The sequence below is a fragment of the Podarcis raffonei genome, chromosome 5 (assembly GCF_027172205.1).
Source record: "Podarcis raffonei isolate rPodRaf1 chromosome 5, rPodRaf1.pri, whole genome shotgun sequence".
NCBI classification, from domain to species: domain Eukaryota; kingdom Metazoa; phylum Chordata; class Lepidosauria; order Squamata; family Lacertidae; genus Podarcis; species Podarcis raffonei.
This window is the reverse complement of record NC_070606.1, coordinates 30736708-30753165: the sequence shown is the minus strand read 5'-3', so window position 1 is coordinate 30753165 and position 16458 is coordinate 30736708. Positions and strand designations below refer to the sequence as shown.

Genomic DNA, 16458 nt, shown 5'->3' with positions numbered 1-16458 from the left:
ACTCCATCATAATAAGCATGTTTAGGACCGCAGCCTTTAAGAATCAAAGATGACACAAGTCATTTTCAGTGCATCACAAGTAATTTAAAATTCTATCCTGCAACTCTGTGCACAAAGAGTTAAATCTCTACAAAACACACTTCATCATACTGAGGGAAAGACAAAAATGTTATGAGCTTTTAATATTCACCCTAAATATAAAAATCAGGAAATGAATACCTTCTAGAATTTCCACTCTTCTACCGCCTATTTCATGGCCAAAAAAAAAAGTGTGTAAGACAGGTTGGGGTTTGCTTTTCTGTAATTATTAATAAATTAAATGATCCGTTATTACCTTTTGAACTCTTTGCTTTCTCCTCTGAGGCCTTTTGTTTTCAGTTAGCACCTAAAGAAAGATATCAAATTGCAAAGTAAGCCTTTGTGAATAAAGCAAATATTTATTTTTAAGCATTCCCCCCACCCGCCTTGTAACATTAGAAGACTTTAAAGCAGAACCATACGGGCTTTTCTCTCTCTCTCTCCCTCTCGCTGCAGAACTTAAGAAGGAACTGATGAGTAGACTTTAGGCGTTGAAGTCACCGGAATCAAAACAAAAAGAAAACGGGGGGAAAGCGGGTTAGCGAGGAAGGAGGGGGGAAAATAGTAGTAACCTTCCCCCCCTTCAGAGTCGGATTTAATTAGGCTCTGCATTCTTCACAGCAAAACCCACAAGGTAGCCATCTTGCTTCCTTCTGCTGAAGAACCTTCCACAGTACAGCACTACTTCACGCTGCTTTTTGAGTATTATTATCATGGTGTTTTTAAAAGGAACAGCAGCGGCGGCGGCAGCAAAAAGCAGCACAGCAAGCCCTGCCTGCCAACACTGGGGACGTGCTGGGCATGCCTCTCGAATATTATTACACAGACACACACACACACTCACACACAGACAGACAAAAAAAATCCACCACAAAAAAAAATATCAACCACCAGGCTCTAGAAAAGGAGCAGCCAATAGCAAAGCGAGGCCAGGAGTTTCCAAAGCGCTTCTTCCCTTGCCTAGCCCTTCCCAAACAAAGGGTCTCCTATGTGGGGTTTTTACTCGGAGCAAGAGGACACAAGGGGCGGGCGCAAGCTGCGACATGGACTCCCTGCGACCGTGGATCCGGCCGAGGGGTGGGGTGGGGTGGAAATAGGGGTTGGAAAGCTGGAGGGTGGGGGTGGGCAAGGCGGAAGCGAGGTGTGTTATTTATTTATATATATTTTTTTAATGACTGGAAAAGCAAAGCCACCAAACGCCCCCCCCCCCAATTCCTGGTTTGTCTGACTGATTGGTTTAAAGCTGAACGCGAAAGAGAAGACAGAGAGGAGAGATCCAGAGCAACGAAGGAGGAGGGATCAATTGAGCCCCGGGGGGGGGGAGAGCCTGCGGACGCTGCGCACACACGCACTCACCAGGAAGGTATTGTGCATTTTGACTTTATAAGGCGAGGGCTACATATTAGTGCTATTTTGTTTTGTTTTTTGGGTTAAGAGGGAGGTTATGCGAGGACATCGACTCCGAGGCGGCTAATGCCTTGGCAACCCCCCTTGGCCACGCCTCGGCGGCAATTAATAGCTAATGATAAGGAAAGCGGAGAGAGACGAGGCTCTGGCTGTCATCCTCCACCTACTGCCACTGAGAGAGAATATTGCTTCCTCTTGTGTGCTCATAAAGGTGCTAATTTCTTTATCCTTTCTTTAGCTTGTCTAAGGTTTGTTTGTTTGTTTGTTTGTTTGTTGAATCCCAAAAGACTGGGGAGGGGGGCAAGGTCATGGCACCATTCTGGAAGGGGTCTCCATTTTCTACTGATGTGTGTGCACGCGTTTATATATATATATATGCACACATAGATATAGATAGATAGAGACACAGAAATATGTGAGAAGTCAGTCCTTATTCACAACAGTAATTAGATTAAAGGACGAGTAAGCTGTCTGCAAAAAAACAACAACCCACCAACCTAGAGCTTGTAATCGAGTTACTGATGAGCAAATATTTCACATTAAATGAAAACTACACAGAGAGGGGGTGAGGAAGCGGTTTAACCAGCTCAAATGGCTTTGGGAGTTAAAGTGAAATGCCGCCTCCACTTTTACCTCCATTCAATCTTCTCTGTTCTGGAAATGCCACCTGTCATCGGATGGTACTGCTGCCCTGGAGTGACTAATCATGAGAGTCAAGGGGCTTTAGATTGTGTTCCAGAGAAGCTTATTGGAGGTTCCTCAGTGTGAAGATCAGTTAAGGCAGACATGCTGCCCTGCATTACCAGCCCTCCTATGCAATGCTCAGCCTCAGGGGAGTGGGGGGGGGCGCTTCATGTGAGAAATAATGAGGCTTTGTAGGCTGGGCCAGTTGGCTCACTATGAGCAGGCTGCGCACCTGACCATGCCCTCTCTGAATCCCCTATGAATTTGCAAAGTCCCATGACAGATACACAGTCGGGTTTTTGAACAGACGACTTGTAGTCAACAAAGTTCCTTGAAGGCAAAGAATTTAAAAACCATCAATGTAAACAAAGCCCCTTGTATGGCTCGTATAGCACAGTGACTAAGAGACTACAAATCAGCTAGTTTAGCCTCCACAGGAAACTCACTAGGGTACACACCACAGCTTTAAAGTACATGGCTTCCCCCACAGAATCCTGGGAAAGGTTGCTATTTTAACAAATGACAGTTCCCAGGATTCTTTGGGGGAAGTCATGTGCTTTAAATGTATGGTGTGTACACAGGCTAAGTCGCCTTCCACAAGCGTCTCTCAGCAGTCTCAGCTCATCCATCTACAACATGGACAATAATAATAGTGATGTAACTTACAGGGCCACTGTAAAACAAGTGTGGTGAACCTGTGGCTCCAACTCCCATCAACCAGCATCTTCAGTGGTCAGGGATGATGGGCATTGGAGCCTGTATCTCTCCAGATATCACTGGGCTACGAGGATCAGCTAAATGATGCATGTGGAGTGCTTCAAACACTTGAAAGTACAATAGAGAATATAGAAGTACTATAGAACTCTCCCAGCTACTTTATGAACACATATCATCTAGCTCACTCAGTTCACAACAAATATCCATGTATTTATATTCTTCTTGTCCTAGATGCTTCAGGGCATGCTAAACTCACACTGACCTTTCCAAGCCTAGGCAGAGTACTCTGAGCAGCAAACACACACTGGCTACCAACTCCAGTTTAGTCATTCATTCACTGCATTTGTATCCCACCTTTTCAGCAAGGGGCCTAAGGTGGTGTACATGGTTCTCCATCTTCTCACTTAATCCCCACAACACCCCTGTGTGGTAAATTCAGCTGAGAGGCAATAACTAGTTCAAGGTCACCCAGTGAGCTTCATGACCAAGTGTTTCTCAAACTTGGGTCTCTAGCTGATGTTGGACTACAACTCCCATCATCCTTAGCTCATAGGACCAGTGGTCAGAGATTATGGGAGTTGTAGTCCAACAGCAGCTCGAGACCCAAGTTTGAGAAGCACTGCTCTAACCACTATACCACATGGGCTCTACGATTACAAGAGCGAAAGGGAAGCATTTGCCATTTCCCATTCTTCAGAAATAAGTGATGACTTCCATCCCAGCTAGAAACAAAGATGTCACTTGTAGCATAGAAGGAGTTTAGTTACCCCTAGATGCAAAGTGACTGCATCAACAGTCCAGTGTGGTTAAATACTGGTAAAAGGTCAATTTCATATACTTTTAACGTAGGCTTCTGGAGTAAGAATTCTAATTGCAATAGTACATGACTGCAAGGCAGTACGAACACATGATCTTTTGTACATGATGCAAGATTATCTTGCTCTTGGGAGAAGAGAAGTAGCAGGTGTCTTAAACCCAGGCTGCTTCTGAATCTGGGATGGGAATTAGTGCATATTGGGAGTTACTTAAACTTCCCCCCACCCCTCCAGAGAGCTACTTCACAAGCTATGTTTTTCTTAAAAAGAAACAAGCAGATGTGAAACGTATGTATACATTGACACACGCAACAATTGCGTAAGTTATCTTTTTGCATTTATGCACAGACTCAACAAAATTGCATCTAACAGAACATAAGTGCATCTGAAAAACTTTCACCCATTTTCTGGCATTGCATCTACTAGTTGGCTTGTCAGATGAAAGATAATTATGTAACAGTAGGAAGTCTAGAGGTTTAGACACACATAATTCAGTCTAAGTGTAGAGTATCAGCCAAGATTTCTCTGTCTATCTATGCTACATTCCAGGAGCTGATCATATCAGCACTGCAGAAAATATACTGTACTCAATTTCTCACTTTCCATGTTGCAGCAGGAAAGTATCTTTGAAGACTATTTTGCTTAGAATATTCTACCTCTGCTAAGATGATACAATATACTTCTCTCCCTGTTTGTCCATTGTACTGGCCAGACACAGAGTTTACCGATACAATTGTCTAGAATTCTCAAGATGAAAAGTACTTGTTGCCATACAAACTGAGAGCATTATGTTCAACATACAAATTGTGTGTGCGCGCGCACACACACTAGAAGTGCCCAAGAAAATGAAACTGACAGCGAAAAAGAAGTTAAAGAATAGGGGGTAGCTCATTAAAAAAGCAGAGAGAAGGCTTAAAGAAAAGGGTGAAGAAGCAAAGCTGCTATACAATGAGGAGGTCAGAAGAAATCAAAGGGAGGCATGTTTAGTCTGGGGAAAAGATTGACAGAAGAGCTAGAATTCATCCTTTGCTTGAACTGGCCTCTGCTAAAACCTTTTTTGCTCCTTGCCTTAATCGCTTCCTGTCTTAGCTCCCACCATTCTTTTCTGGTGACCTTAGCAGATGTCTGCTTTGCTCAATAATTAAAAATACATAAGTACCCATAATATTGCAACTGCAATGCTCCTCTGAAGAGGAAACTTGCTTATGTACTCAATTACAATACTGTGCCTGCTTTTGATCTTTGGATTAAAAACCCACCTGCCTTTACTAGTTTTTAGCCTTTCTTCATTCACATAGTTTTGGCAGGGATCCTCACCCAACTATCCAAAAGTATGTTATTTGCCAGCCTGAAAGGACATAATCTGGTCCTGAACCTACTACTTTGGCCCCAATACAGCCAGAGGGCCCAGTTCTCTCACTCAACTCCAGTGGGCTCAGTGTATGCTTCAAGGTGCTGTCTGAGGCCCATCTGCATTATACATTTAAATAAGTTTAATACTACTTTTGCTTCCCCCCAAAGAATCCTCCGAACTGCAGTTTGTTAAGGATGCTGAAAGTTGTTAGGAGATCCCCTGTTCTCCTCAGAAAGCTACAATTCTCAGAGTAGTTTAACAATCCATCTATCTTACAAGGGAACTTCAGCTCTGTGAGAGAACTAACAACTCTCAGCATGCTTAACAAACTACAGTTCCCAAGATTCTTTAGGAGAAGCTAAGGCCGTTTAAAATGGTGTGATACCGCTTTAAATGTCTAGTGCAGATGGGACCCAGCAGACACAGCTTCACTGCTCTCTGGGCAATGCTTCCCTTTAAAGCAGCAATGTAGGCCAAGCAACAGTGGAGAGCATGGAAGACTACTATGTCCACAAGCTGGCAGCACAGAGCCTCTGGCTGCATACACATCATAAATTTAAAACAACCCCTCTCCAACCACAAAAAATAATCCTTAAAACTGTAGTTTACCCCCTCACAGAGCTACAATTCCTAGCACCCTTAAACCACAGTTCCCAGAATTCTGGGAGGGGTGAATGTGCTTTAAATGTATGGTGTATACAGCCTCATTCTCCAGATCTAATTTGTGTGGGGGACTTCCCCTTTCTCAGAGCTCAAAATTAGCGGGGCACCAGGCACATTTTGCACCTAAAAATTCTCCATTTGCAAACACCTCAAAAGGTCTGGCTGCCGTTATTTGCACTTGGCTGTTACTCAAGGATTATGGAAATATATGTGCCTTGAAGCCTCGAAGTATACGTTACGGATAGACAATATGTTAAGGAGTTTAACAATAAAGAGTAGTGCAGGCTTCCTCAACCTCAGCCCTCCAGATGTTTTTGACCTACAACTCCCATGATCCCTAGCTAGCAGGACCAGTGGTCAGTGCAAAAACCTCAGTCTTTGCACATCAATACTTATTCTTAAAAATCTTTTTCTAAGGTTGACCCCAGTTCCCTTCCACGAATTCCCCATTTTTATATTAGTAGCAAAACAGAATAAAAAGAAACAAAGTATAATTGTACACCCTTTGGATTCCCAAAGCCCTACCCTCCCCTTTCCCGGTTTCGAACCCCAACAAATGTCCATCAGTCTATCTGCTGTCAGCCTGGTGACCTCACGTCTGAGGCTCTCAATTCTCTCTCAATTCCTCTCTGCCGGTTTTTTTGATAGTCCTTTATATTGGGCACCAAATCTCGAAGAAGCTCTGTCCCAATAAGGTCCATGTTTCTTCCAGCCAGACCTCCATATTTAAAAGTGGAGCCGAAATCTTGTTTCTTGCTTCTCTTAAGTCCAAATGTCCCAAAGGCTCCAGTTTCCACTTTAACCAAGTTTGTAATCCATAGGTCTTCAGATCTCCAAATGAGGAGATCTCTCCATTCTCCATTCTTCAATTCAAACCAAATTTTCATCATCCTGTTCTTATTTTCCTTTGTATCCATCTTAACAGGCCTCTGGCTCTCCTTAATCATCTGTGACATCATAGGTCCTCCTTCCTTTTCCTTCAAATCATCATATATCTCTTTCCTCACATTCTCAAATTTCTCAGATTTCTTTTCTTGTTCAGCTGCAGAGATTTTTAGTTCAGCTGCAAAAACATTTTGTTCAGCTGCAAAGACTTGAGTCAAGTCCCTTCCAGGCTCAGTGGTTTTATTTACTGTTTCATTTAATATTGTAACATTTGTAGCCAAAACATCACTTTGTTCTTGTAACTTTCCCAAGAGAAAAAAGTCCTCTCCAGTTCAGCCAGTATTTTTCCACTTGCAGCCATTCTTGTAATGTCCCTGAACCCCCTCTAGAGGAGTTCTGGTTTCTTAGTATCTTCCAGTTCTAACCCAAAAGTCAAATTAGCCTTTTCTTCTTTATTTTTAACGATTTATTACCAAATTGTAACAAATATAACCAGCAAAGACAACAGAAACAAAGTTCTCCTTTTCCCCCCAACTTTGACAGCTAGTTTGACAGCTGTCAAAGTCTTCTATATCTCTTCAGCAGGCTCTCTCACCGATCGCTCCTGGGTCCTGGGGGAGGGGTGACAATTCCGCTCTCAATATTAGCTCTTATCCTCCAGCAAAATCACTTATATTGCCAAAACGTGGAGTTAATTGCTTTTATCCACAAAAGAAAAAGGTGTTCTCTCAACCTTAGTTATAAAATCCTTGCTTTAAGATGTTTACAAGGCGGGTAGACGGACTTCCTCTTTGCGCCTTCCCCGGTCGTGCCTAATTCCCAAAATTTTTTTTTCCTTTTTAAGTCCAATTTCCGTATTACTCACGGGTTGTTACTTTTAGTCCAAATGTTCAGAGAAAGAAGTCAGTGCTCTCCGTCCATGGCATGCGGCTTCACTCAGTAGGAGAAGCCGTCGACTCTCAGCACCGCACTGCTCTCCGTCCCCCGTTCCAAAGCCTTTAAAAAGACTCCTTCACGGGTCGGGGGCGCAAATGGTGCCCGCCGAGTCACCAGGTCCACAGGCTTCAGCGCCTGTGGTTTCTGAGGGTCCCCGCGTCGCCGCCGCGGCAGGACCCGACCCCTACTAAGCCGATTCCCTCCGGCTCCTAGCATTTCTATCCCAGTTTCTAACACTGCCCTCGCTTCCTCCTCCACCAGATTAGCAGGAAAAAGGAGCCATCAAGCCTCTACACCATGGGGGCCGAGATCCAGCCTAATCGCCTTCTAAATCCAGCCCACAAACAGTCCAGGAATCAGCATATTTTTACATGAGTAGAATGTGTTCTTTTATTTAAAATGCATCTCTGGTTTATTTGTGGGGCATAGGAATTCGTTCATTCCCCCCCATATAGTCTGGCCCCCCACAAGGTCTGAGGGACAGTGGACTGGTCCCCTGCTGAAAAAGTTTGCTGACCCCTGCTCTACACAAACTCAACAGCAGCCCTGTGTTGCTTGCTTTCTCTCCAACCAATTTGCTTCAAAAGGTGTTTATCCCCCCCCCCCACAAGGGTTATCTGCCTAAATAATGTTATTGCCAAATAGGACAAGGAAGATAAACTGCTGGAACAGTTTGGCCACAAGATCAAAGCACAATGCTTTGCAAGAACTCAGCTCCTCCACAGGCGAACTAAAATAATAAGCCAAGCTATTTAACATTCAGCAAGATACCCTGTAAGTGTGAGTGTAATGGAGCAGGATGGATTTAGGCTATTGTCTTATCCTTCAAATATAGCCATAGAAAGCAGGGGCTTTCAAAGTGGCCTTTGTTGATGACCACAGGCATGGCAGCTAATATACTGTACATGGTGCGGCCCTTCTCATCAGTGGTTCACCCTATCCAGAGCTTTCCTCTTTGCTCTTACAACTCCAGAGGGTCGACTCCCCATCACTAGTTCTGCCGCATTGCTCACTTCTCCCCCTGCTGCTGTCAGCTTCTGCTCCTGTTGCTGCCATGCCCTTCCTGACTCTTTGCTCCACCTCTTTTCTTCCTGTTCGGTCCCTGTAACTTAGCAGCTAAGCCAAACTACCCTTGAGGTTTCATCTGGGAAGCCATCGTTTGAAGGTGTCAAGTATTTTGCAGCATGGTCCTAGCAATTTCTACTTGCAAACCTACTTTTCTAAAGAAATGATCTAGTGCTACTATGTATACTATCTATTTAATATAAGACAAAATGAATATGGGGCAACATGGTGTAAAAGAGGAATATACCACACACTATACCTAAATCAGCCCTTGCCTTGTTTTGCCTTTGTTCGACTGTGTCATGCAGAAATTGCTGGGCAATTATTGCTGTGTTTTGCAGCCTGTAAAAAGTACATTCTCAATTCACTAAAAAGCGACGAAGAAATTTTCTTCCAGCTCAAGTTCAAAAGCCTTGCCCAAAATTGTAGGGTGCCATGTTTTCCCTAATTTGTCTGGAAAAGCATGCCGTTTAATTCCCAGCCTTAGCACTGAACTTGATTCAACTGTCGACTGAGGCTCTCTTGTGTTGCAAGCCAATGTAGTCTTGTCAACGGTTATCTGCCATAATTTTTGTTTGTGTTAGACGCTAGATACCAGATGAGACCAGACTCAAGCAAAGTAATGTTTATAGATCACAGAAACCATTCTGAGGAATCAGTATGTAATTTAGGATAGCAATGCTGCTGCTCAAAAAAAAGTAGAGGTCACTATGTTTTCCCCTCTGGCACTTCAATTTTAAATATATTTTTGGGAAGTTAAGTGTACTGATTCAACAGCCTGTTCACACATAATGCCCATTGTGAAGGAGGAAGCATCCTGGTACTCCACCCCCATTCCTGCTGCTGAAATGAAGTTGTAGAATGGCTTTGTATTACATCTGAATCTGGACCTCTCTCCCCCAAGCACACCCTTTTTACTAGGGATGGCTGCTCTTTTATCTTCTATATGTACCTTTATAGTTAATGAGGAGTTAAACCTTTGTCCCACATTATTGTCCGGCTTCTCTTAATGCTGCACAAGACTCATAAATTTGGTATTTTAATTGCACCTTTATGTGAGTCATGATAAGCATTCACAATCAGCGAGTCAGTATGCTGCTGCCAAACCTTATTCAATTATCCATGTTCTTGAATGTAAGGAGTAATTGATATTTCCCCCAGCTTTCTTCCACAGCATATTGAAAACTGAATTCTAACAACATGCACAATTAATGCAAAATATACTCCCAGGCTTATAGGGTCTTAAAGTGGATCCAGGATCCCTACATTGGCTGTTACATTGTTGTTGTTCTAAAACACCCTCCCCAACGTAAAGGAATATCTCCTGCTGAGAAGAAAACTTCCAAGGAATGCTATCTACCATCCAGTGGAGTCTGGCAGCATAAAGAAAGATAAGATATGCAATTCAAGGGAGGCAAACCATAATCTACTTCTAAATCATCCTGATCTGAGCGGAATAGTTTTAGAGCAACTGAAGCGCTTCTTTGCTGGCCTGTTGGCTTTCCTGTAGCTCCATCCTCTGGCTAAACCTGAGAGGCAACACACAGGCAAAATTCCTTGTTTGACACCAGTTCACAACTCACTGCAAACTCAACAACTGATCTGCCACAGTAGCAAAAAGGGCTTAACTCTTTCCATTTGAATATAGCTATTTTCACTGCTGTGCTACCAGAAGCATGTCCTACACTTTCTTGTAAGAAAAGGGATTAGAAACCACAGCTGAGGCTGTTTGCATTTGGAGAGATCAAAGCTTTAAAAATGCAGCAGTTCTATTCACAGGGAAAAATTCAGACCAAGGCAGCAAGATCCACTAGGATGTTGATGGTCTCATGATCCCTCTGATCTATAAGCCTGGCTGTGATTTTCTACCCTGAAATGTTACACACACAATGCCCACAAAGAAACAAACTCTATGCAATTACAATGGAAATAGGAAAAAAATATCATGAAATTTACTGGTCATAAACACTGTATTTCTGAATGAACTCTGTTATTAGAACTGCAAAAATCTAACAAGTATGTATCTACCTTCAGCACTACTTAGAACTTAGTATTAAACCAGTCACTTAAAAAAAAAATCACAATGCTTGAGGTTTCCTTTTATATATGTATAAAAAACGGAGATGCACTAACATGGAAAAAAAGATGCCCAAAGTCATACTTATTTTCTGGACCTCTGGTTCCCATGCATATGTATGGTGTTTATATAAAAATAAGTTCCACTGGATTGATTTCAGTGGGCATAAATGCACTTAACACAATCCTGGACTGAGGTCTGCATCTTTAACAGTGCCAGTATTTAGTAACATTTAAACTAAGTTACATAGTAATTTTTATTTTGTATTTAATGACTTTATGGTGCCCTTCAGATGTCATTGGTCTATAATTCCCATAATTTATTGCCCACTGGCCATGCTGGCTGGGAATGATGGGAGGTGATGCCCAAATACAGCTGGAGAGCACCAGGCTGAATAAGGCTGCGTCATGCACATTTAATGAATCGTCTTTTTCCTTACCTCTGATGGTACAAAGGGCAGCATTAAGGGCGGCAGTGGCAGTGGAGGCTTCTTCAGTTCTTCACATTTTCTCTTTTTACATATCCTGTGACTAGTTTTGCGTTTCCTGCAACAGCTGCATTCTTCACAGTTAGTTTTCCGCAAACATGGCTCGCACACCCCACATCGCCTTCGCTTCTTCTTTTCTAGCACAGGTTGCAAAGATGCAAGCGAGACAGGAAGGCTGCCAGTTGGGTTCCCACAGGAGGCAGTCTCTGAAACTGCAACTAGATTAGCACCACATTTCCCAATGTCCTGAACAGAGTTCGCAACAGTCCCACCACTTTCCAACTGCAACAATGGATCCTGAGGTTTTGGAATGGATTCATCTAGCACAACTGTCTTGGTATCTGTACCCTCTGCAGCAGCTGATGGAGGCCCTGAATTAGCATCTTCAGACAAGTTGGGAAAACTTTCCTTAAAGGTGTCGCTGCTTACCAGAATGGAATCTGCTGTACTTTCTAGGTTGAGGGGTGCAACAGGCACGGCACCTGAATCTAAAGTGAAAGTTTCTACGGCGATCTTTTCAAGTGTCTGCTCAAGATCTCCCAATATAAAACTAGTCAAAGAGGTATTAGAAACCTGTTCACATGCTAACGTGCCATTTGTTTGGTCACATTCTAAATAAAATTGTCTGGAGTTGAAATAAGAATCAAGTGCTTTACTGCTTAGCTCCAGTTCCAAGTCCTTTGGTAAATGAGATTCCACACAAAGGCCTGGATCTTTTAAACAGCCTTCTGATTCAGAGATGCAGCATGAGGCAGGTTCTACTTCTTGAATGGTAGGCTCAGGATCCTGATTGAGCTGGGACCCTTGTAACACACATGGGTCATCTAAATGCAATTTTGAGATCAATTCGGAGGTAATCAAAATGGCAGCATCAGGATCACCATCAGTTAGCACCAAATCACAGGTAGTTTTGGAGTGAGCATCTGTGGAAAACTCTGACCTTTCTACAAGTTCCTTTGAGTTGGTTTCCAAGGAAAGACTTAATGCGGAATCGGAATGTGAACAGGTAGACTGTTTGGGGGCAGGAGACACATCCAAACAACTCTCAGAATGTGATTTCACAATTGCTCTGAAGTCATTCTCTTCATGTACCTTTATAGGAATAGCAGAGTCAAGATGAAAATGTGCAGGGGCAAGTTGAGTGAATTTTTCTTCACAGGTACTTGGAGGCAAATATTTCAGAACCTGCTCTGTGGGCGCAAGTTCCGTACACTGGCATGCCTCCTTTAATATCTCTGGATTTTGGGTACCTGGTACATCACCATTAGAAGCAGAAATACCTTCTTCAGAAGGTGTCTCTCCCTTTTTGGCTTGACTATCACATTCAGAGCAGTGGCCTCCTTCTGGATCACACAGCTCCTTCTCCTCCTCCTCCTCCTCCTCCTTGGGAGAAGATAATGCACCAACCTGGTTTAAATCCTTTCCAGCCTCTTCTGCTTCCTTCCTTTCTACACAGGAGGTTCTTGATTCAGGCTTCTCTCTTCTCCCCACACTTTTCTCTGGGCCAGCTTTAGTTGCTCGCGTGATTGTTGGCGTCTGGAACAGTCTATGGGGAAACGGTTTCCTGCGGAGAGTCATGGTAAAGCCATTGTAGCTCAAAGGAGGCTGGTTACGCAACAGAACATTATCAGTTAACCCCAGATCCATCCAAGGTGTTCCAGACAAGGCTTTGGTGACGCTGCTCCTGAGAAATCGGCATGTTGCATTCAGAGGTGGTTTCTCTTCCTGTGTTTTTTTCTTGCTGTCATTCTTTTCTTCCAGGTGCTTTTTGCAGTTTGCTGAACTTTCTGCTTTTGGAGAAGTTTTCTTGGCATCTTTTGTTACTTGGCAAGATTTCTTTTTGACTGAGCTTGATTTCTTTTTGCTTATTTCTTCCTTTTTAACTGATCGTGAAGATCTGGCATCACGAGCCATCTCTGTCAAGCAGCAGATGTGCAACTAGGAGTGGACTTAAAGATCATGGAGTCTTGCAAATGTTCTTCAGTTCAGCAGAAGCTGGCATATTCACCTGCGTTGTCCTTGTAGAGCACAGAGCTGAAATAGAAGATAGGAGTTTAAGATTATTATGGATGATTATAATATTTACGTTGTTGTTGTTGTTGTTGTTGTTGTTGTTACACAGAACCCTGAAAAGCACTATCTTGCATTATTTCTCTGCATTCTTACAGATTTGGAAGAGGGAAGCTGAGTGACATATCTTGCCTAATGCTGCCTAGAGAGTTCATGGCACAGAAAATACGTTAGCCAGGGGCTTCCTGGTCCAGAGCTCAGTCTGTTTGGCCACTATGCTACAGTGGCATAGTGTCTAAAAGTCACTAATAAGTTAGCATTGTGAGTGGAAAGGGCCATAACTCAGTGGTAGAGCACATGTTATTGTTATGTAATCAAAAAGTGCCAGCTTCAATCCTTGGCTTTTCCAGGTATTTCTGGAAAGATTCCTGTCCAAAACCCTGGACCTCTTCTGCTAGTCTGTGGACAATATAGAGTTAGATGATACAAGGCAGCACCTTATGTTTAAACAAGTTTATTCAAATGCTCAACTAAAACACAGTACACTTGTAAAACAGTTGCCACATTCTGTGTAATATTCCAAAACTGCTTAGAACACTTTGAGTTGTCCTTGAACTTTGATCCTGTTTGCATTCGGTATTATATTGATTTCCTCATACTACCAATACCAATTTATTCAAAATAGTCACATCCAAAATTTGACAGACTAGTCCCTCAGTCTCGGGATCTACAGTAAGCTTGCAATTAATATGCAGGTTACGTTCTAGAGATTGTGCCTATAGCCAAAATCGTGCATACTCAAAATACATTGGATAGAATGATGGATGGGCTTGAAACAGCTTTTTCCTGGATTCCCACCTCCTTTTATTTATTTTTAAATTGCCAAGCATGTAAAGCTGAATGTGTACAAGTTAAATGTGTGTTAAGTTGCTGGCTCGCTGTATTTCATTTCCCAAATGTGTCTCTTTGATCTTAGCAACATTTCCTTTTGGCTTGGTCACTACATTTTCAGATCTAAAACAAGTTTGAGCTTATGCATGTTTACTCATAAGTAAATGCCACTTGAACTCAGTGGAATTGCTAGCAACTAAGCATGCAAAGGATTGTAGACCTAAAATCTTGTTCATTCCCCCAGGATTTGTATCCAGAAATTATTAACTTCCCTGCGACCTCACCAACAGTGATAAAAATCACTGCACACTTTGAAGAAAGCTAGGGATATCCCTGTTGTATTTTAGGCATGCTCTTTTGTTTGGTTTTGCTTAAACCCACTCTAAAATATGTGCTGCAGTGATTTATTGTGATGGGAAGCAAGACTCGGAGGAGTTTGGAAAAGTATGAGTACATTTAAATAATGCCAACAAGAAAGATTAAAGGGAGGAGGGGGAAACGTAATGTATCGTCCTATCCAGCTAAGTTAAATGTATTCTAGAGTCCAAAAGTGCAACCCTATGAAAACTTATCAGAAAGTCTTATATTATCCTCAGTGAAACTTGCTTCTGAGTAGACATGTACGGGGGTGCATTGTAAATCCAACTTATCTGAACTGGATGACTGGGTATACAGGTTACAACTACCACATAGTCACATCCACCCATTGATTTGTGTGCTAACAATTCATCTGGTGTTAAGCTTTTGATGGCTCACCATGCATAGCCGATGACATTAAATACCATTACAAGCCCCTTGTGCATCAACATTTGCATTAATAAAAATCACTCCATGCGAGGAGCTGCCACATCAAGAGTCCTCATTTGAGAGTAATTTATAGTAGCTGCAATGTGGTAATCATTATGCTTGCTCCAACCATCGGGTGTGCAGAGCTTCTTTTGCATGTGCCAAGGAATTGCACATTTCCCCTTATTTTTCATATTGCTTTCTGCAAGACACTTTTTCTTGCACAGTTCTCTCTTCAATAGCTGAATCCTTCCACATGGAATTCACAAACGCTCATCACATTCCTTAAAATACGATGTACAGACATATATATGCAGCAACTTTATGTTGAACAAAACCGTTCCATTTCCACCTAAAGATGTTGAACACAAGAATCCAGCTATAGCCGACTCCCAAAGAAACAAATATAAAAGGATACATAGCACAATCTTACGTAGGAAGGTAAGTCCCACTGAGTTTAATGGAGTTTAAAGCTGTCAAATGCAGCTTTTCCAGACTGAGCAGGATGAAGAAGAGGAAGAATTGCTATGTAGCCAGTAGGTGCTATAGATTCACAAATGCCCCCATCACTAATATACAGTATTTGTCACCTAAAATACTATTCTTCAAAGCCCTATTAATCATCCATATTTAAACAAGGTACTCATTAGATTTACTCAAAAGCGTTGCAATCAATGCTGTGAACTGTTGAGGACTGACACCGTTTTTGATAGCTTTCTCAACTTGAACACATCTTCTGCAATTGCTTTGTGTCGTTATGACAATTATTCTTGCATCTTACTAATATAGGAAACTGTCTTATACTGCGTCAGACCATCGGTCCATCTAACTCAACATTGTCTACAATGACCGGCTGTGGTTCTACAATATTTCAGACAGCAGACATTCTCAGCTGTACCTGGAGATGCCAGGGACTTAATCTGGGTCCTTCTGCATATAAAAGAGATGCTCCAACAAAAAGCTATGGCCCTTCCTCATGGTCTTGAAATGACCACTTTCAAACAGTACAATTTATAGGATCACAATCCATTGCAGCTTGACACAAATATTACAGAAGTATGATGAAGAGGAAGACCACTTCCACAACCCTCCATGCTGCATATGTGCTTTTGGCTCAGCCTCAGACACATCGCCCATGCATTCCAGTGCCAAAATTCAGAAGCCCTTCAAGTGTCCAGAAAATGTGGCAGTCCAAAGAACCAGAGAACCAGACTGGTCTGCAATATGACAAAATTTAACAATAATTTAATGATTCAAACATTTATTTAATTAAGTGGAGGAATACAATTTCTCCCCCTTAAATAGAAGAGCACTTGAACAATGAAGCATGACACAAGGGGGTTGAGAAATCCCCTTCCTGTAAGAATATTGGTCAGGAACTGCAAAGATAAGAAATCTCTAGTTCCAAGTCTACTGAAGTAGGAAGCAAGCTCTTGTCCCCTTCCAACAAATGGATAACTCTTTCTCATATGTTGCCTTTTTGTACGTATTTCATATGCACACCCAGAATGATTTCCAGTTGTATACAGCATTAAGGTGGCTAGGAATTTAATGTAATACTTCCCAGAGTTTGGTGGAGGCAGTACAATCCTGGCAAATGCTT

General features: G+C 42.3%; 1 protein-coding gene across 1 annotated transcript in view; it reads right to left on the bottom strand.

The window, feature by feature from the left end:
- Window positions 1-16458, bottom strand: part of TET1 (tet methylcytosine dioxygenase 1) — a 68755-nt gene that overhangs the window by 45648 nt on the left and 6649 nt on the right. Inside the window, exons 2-3 of the mRNA XM_053388446.1 lie at window positions 11121-13202; window positions 335-385 (exon numbers count right to left, since the gene is read on the bottom strand). Coding sequence (XP_053244421.1) covers window positions 335-385; window positions 11121-13082 — 2013 coding nt within the window. The 5' untranslated portion in view covers window positions 13083-13202. The remainder of the gene's footprint in view (window positions 1-334; window positions 386-11120; window positions 13203-16458) is intronic.